This window comes from Nematolebias whitei, chromosome 1 (genome assembly GCF_014905685.2).
Source record: "Nematolebias whitei isolate Nwh7 chromosome 1, NemWhi1, whole genome shotgun sequence".
Classification (NCBI taxonomy): domain Eukaryota; kingdom Metazoa; phylum Chordata; class Actinopteri; order Cyprinodontiformes; family Rivulidae; genus Nematolebias; species Nematolebias whitei.
In genome coordinates, this window is record NC_056498.1 from 42,849,769 (window position 1) to 42,854,102 (window position 4,334).

General features: G+C 50.0%; 1 protein-coding gene across 1 annotated transcript; it reads left to right on the forward strand.

Moving 5' to 3' along the window:
- Positions 1–420: 420 nt before the first annotated feature.
- On the forward strand, positions 421–3,395 carry wdr55 (WD repeat domain 55). The gene is made up of 4 exons (XM_037677228.1): positions 421–996; positions 1,789–1,895; positions 2,159–2,428; positions 2,569–3,395. Exons 1-4 carry the CDS (start codon positions 454–456, stop codon positions 2,888–2,890), a joined length of 1,242 nt encoding a protein of 413 aa, XP_037533156.1. The 5' UTR covers positions 421–453; the 3' UTR covers positions 2,891–3,395.
- The last annotated feature ends 939 nt before the right edge of the window (positions 3,396–4,334 follow it).

Here is a 4,334-nt window from a genome sequence, read left to right on the forward strand (position 1 = left end):
TTTCTTTCTAGTTTTCTGGATGTCTGTTTTAAAATATGTAACTCAGAACTGAACCAAGGAACTAATCTCCTCCGACTGACTACAGTGACATTATTTACATGAACGCTCCTACAAGCACCCTGCAGATGTTGGATGCTGCAGATGTTGGGTGCTGCAGATGTTGGATGCTTTCATGGTGCACTAAGATTCATAACTGGCTGTGGTTATCGTGCCCACCACAGCACCTCAGACTGAGGAAGTCTTTGGGATGAGGGACGAAACGTTTCTAAGTTGTTTTGCTTTGTTTTGTTTTTTGTTGTTGTTGAATGTCCAGAGGACCAGACTGAACGTTTTTGGAAAGGCTGGACGAATTTAAATAATGAGGGGGTGTAGTACCGGGCCGCGCCGCCAGGGGGCAGCAGAGCAGCTGCGGTTTGATTCGCTGCTTCTGAGCGAGAAGGAAACCAAAACAACATGGCGGCCTCCACACAGCACGTTGAGTCCACGTCCAAAGAGACAGAACCTCCAGAAAGTGACCGAACCGAAGCTCCCGAAACTACCAGATCCACCGGGGAGTCAGAGTCCGGACCGGACGAACCGGATCCAGGTGAGGAGGAGGAGGAGGGCGAGCCGCCCGGACCGAAGACGCGAGAAACCCCGCAGGACATCCGGCTGGAGGCGGCCGCCAACTCCGTGGCTCTGCACCCCAGCAGGGACGTGCTGGTGTGCGGGGACGTGGACGGAGACGTGTACGCCTTCTCCTACTCGTGCACGGAGGGGGAGAACCGGGAGCTGTGGTCGTCCGGACACCACCTGAAGTCCTGCCGCCAGGTGCGCATCTCCGATGACGGCCTGCAGCTGTACACCGTGTCCCGGGACAAGGCCGTCCACATGCTGGACGTGGAGCGGGGACAGCTGGTCACACGGATCCGGGGGGCCCACCTGGCCCCCATCAACAGCCTGCTGCTCGTGGACCAGAACATCCTGGCAACCGGAGACGACGGGGGCACCCTGAAGGTCTGTAGTGGTCCTCACAAGACCTGTCAGACACAGCTGCAGGTCCAAATGTGTCTGTTGTCCAGCACTGGTCAGTTAAATGATGTCATGGTGTCAGGAAGTCTTATCAGCCAGGTCAGCACCTGGACAGGTAAGATACTGACTGCTCAGCAAGTTCTTTTGCTGCAGAGTGCTTCTCGTTTGTTCAACCACCACGTGGACAGACCCGTCCTGCGCTCGTGGAACAGACGTGGAACTGCTTCAGAGGGTCCAGTGATGAGGTGCAGCAACAACTCGGATCAGGTGAAGAACTGTCTGAGGCCTCGTTAAAACTGGAAGGACAGCGGGGAGCAGCAGAGGCGGCTGAAGTGCTCCCATCGTGCCGAGCAGCCTGTGGGGGCAGTCCATGACCTGAGTTCAGCAGCTTGAGCAGGTTCTGGCTCGGCCATGTTCCAAGATGGCAGCGCCACGATTCATCAGCTCCGATGGTGAAGAGAGCTTCAAGGAGCGCGAGGCATCATGTTCACCTCGCAGAGTCCAGACCTGAACCCCACGGAGAGTGTGGGAGGTGCTGGAGAAGACTGAGCAGGTCTGGATGGTCCTGAGATGCAGCAGAGGATCAGCAGAGATGCAGCAGAGGATCAGCAGAGATGCAGCAGGACTGTCAGAGAAAAACAAGAAACAGGAAGCTGCATCGTCAGCATAACGTGATGACAGATGTTTCATCATCAGACTTCCTGACAAACTGATCACAGAGGTGCAGGGCAACACCCGGCCCCCCACGGTTCACTGACTGTCCGTTGTCCTCTGCAGGTCTGGGACATGAGGAGAGGGACGGCCATCATGGACCTGAAGCACCACGAGGATTACATCAGCGACATCACCGTGGATCAGGCCAAGAGGATCCTGCTCACAGCCAGGTGAGGCTGAACACCTGCCGCACATTTTCTGTTCTCTACAAGTTTCTGTTGAATTTATTGCTTAAGGAGCCTCAACCGTGTTTGTTACGTGTGATCCATCACAAACCCTGAGACCCTGAAGAGACGGCAGACATGCAGCTTTGGACTCCGGTGGTAGTAGCTGAGAGTCATTCCTGCCACATCTCCCCATGAGGCGCTCACACTTTAGTTTTTGATGGGTTGGGGTGACGGCAGCTCTGACCCGGTCCACCCTGCTCCCACAGCGGTGACGGCACCATGGGCGTCTTCAACATCAAGAGGCGGCGCTTCGAGCTCCTGTCCGAGTACCAGAGCGGAGACCTGACCTCGGTGGCGCTGATGAAGAGAGGGAGGAAGGTGGTCTGCGGCTCCAGCGAGGGGACCGTCTACATCTTCAACTGGAACGGCTTCGGAGCCACCAGCGACCGCTTCGCCCTGAAGGCCGAGTCGGTGGACTGCATCGTCCCAATCACCGACAGCATCATGTGCACCGCCTCCATGGATGGGTACATCCGGTGAGTCGGTCATGAACTTCACAATAAATGTCTGAGACGAACTAAGAGAAAGTCTTTCAAACCATCTCCACAGGTCTCAAGGAGCTGTCTGCTCCTCAGAGACGACCGCTCACTAACACGGCCTTCCTGTCCTCCATCAGAGCCATCAGCGTCCTGCCCAACCGGGTCATCGGCTGCATCGGGCAGCACGTCGGTGAGCCCATCGAAGAGATCGCCAAATCCTGGGATTCCCGCTTCCTGGTCAGCTGTGGCCACGACCAGCTGCTCAAGTTCTGGGACGTCTCCAGCTTACCTAAAACCACCGTGAACGAGTACCGCAAGAGGAAGAAGAAAGACGGGCGGATGAAGTCGCTAACCAAGAAGGCCCTCGGCGACGACGACTTCTTCTCTGGACTGGTAGAAGAAAGTGAGAAGCAGGAGGAAGAGGAGGAGGAAGATGACAGCGACAGTGGTAGTGATTAAAACTTTCAGTCGATGCACCTCCTCTGGAGAACTGAGACGGGACTGGTGCTGTGGCTGCTTCCAGCTGCTCCTGCAGCTCCATCACTTCACCTGCTACTGACAGAAGCAGCTGAAGGTGGCCTCACACATCAGATGTGAATGAACATCAGCTGAAGTTCTTTCAGCTGATTGTTTCTGGACAACCTTTAAAAATGTTGGGGAGAACACTGAACAGATAAAAGTGACATTTTGGATTGATGTGACAGAACCAACAGCTGCTCCACATCTGTCCACCTCTCCAGGCTCTCTTCCAACTGCTCCCTACCCTCACTGCAGATGGTACAGTCATCAGATGAAACAAAGTGTTCAGTTTACCTGACAAACAGACAGGAAGATGTTTCAGTGTGAAAACTGGAATATTTATATACGTACTTAGTAAATTTACCCAAAGCCTTCATCTTAAATGAGTTTAACTCTAAATATGGTAAATTATTTACAGGTGTTGGTAATAATAATAAAAGATGATGTTTTACTTTTTATGTACTTTAAAGTGTGTGATACACCACAGATATGGACACATTTCGCACGCTGTAGCTGCACTCACACAGAGACATGTAGGAGGAGATGTATGAAGGCAGCAGACCAGGAAGTGATTTAAAGATGAAAATGTACCAGTGGGAGAGTCTGCGTGAAGTTAAAGGTAGAGAATTAAACCCACCAAGTCACATGATCACTGTACGTCGAAATGTACATTAAAATATTTTATTCTTATTTAATTTTATATATGTGTCTGGGGAAGAAGATTAGGGTCAGTGTAAAAAAATTAATTTGAACGAACCATTTTCAGAGAAAAAAGTTTTTTTCATTCAACCTTTATTTAAAGAGGTTAGTGTCACTGAGCGTCAATCAATCAATCAATCAATCAACCTTTATTTCTACAGGTAAATCCCATTGAGCCTCGAGGACTCATTTACAAGAGAGACCTGATTTAACAAAGAACTGAAGAACAGACAACAACAGTCATAGAAAATGAAAAGTAAATAAAATAAAAACAAACAGGAACATGTCTGCGTTGGTTGTTGCCATGAACTTAACACTGTTTAAAATACCCCAGAGGTCAAAGGTCAGAGCTTCAGATCTCTATATATAAATTCTGATTTAATCTCAGAATGTAAAGTTGGGACATCAGAGTTGTTTTCAATGAGGTTATGTAGAGTTCAGTGACAACGAGTTGTCTCAGGGCACAGAACAGGAACTTTTGTGTTTTAATCTGACGGAATTTTAAATGGACACTAGTTATACAGCTCCTTCCTGTCTGATCAAGACAATCAAAGCTCTTTACAACACTCTGCCTGATTTATTACATTCACACAGCTCTACTATAATCAGAACTTTATCACATTCATACAGCTCTCTAGTATAATCAACTTTATCACATTCATACAGCTCTCTACTATAATCAACT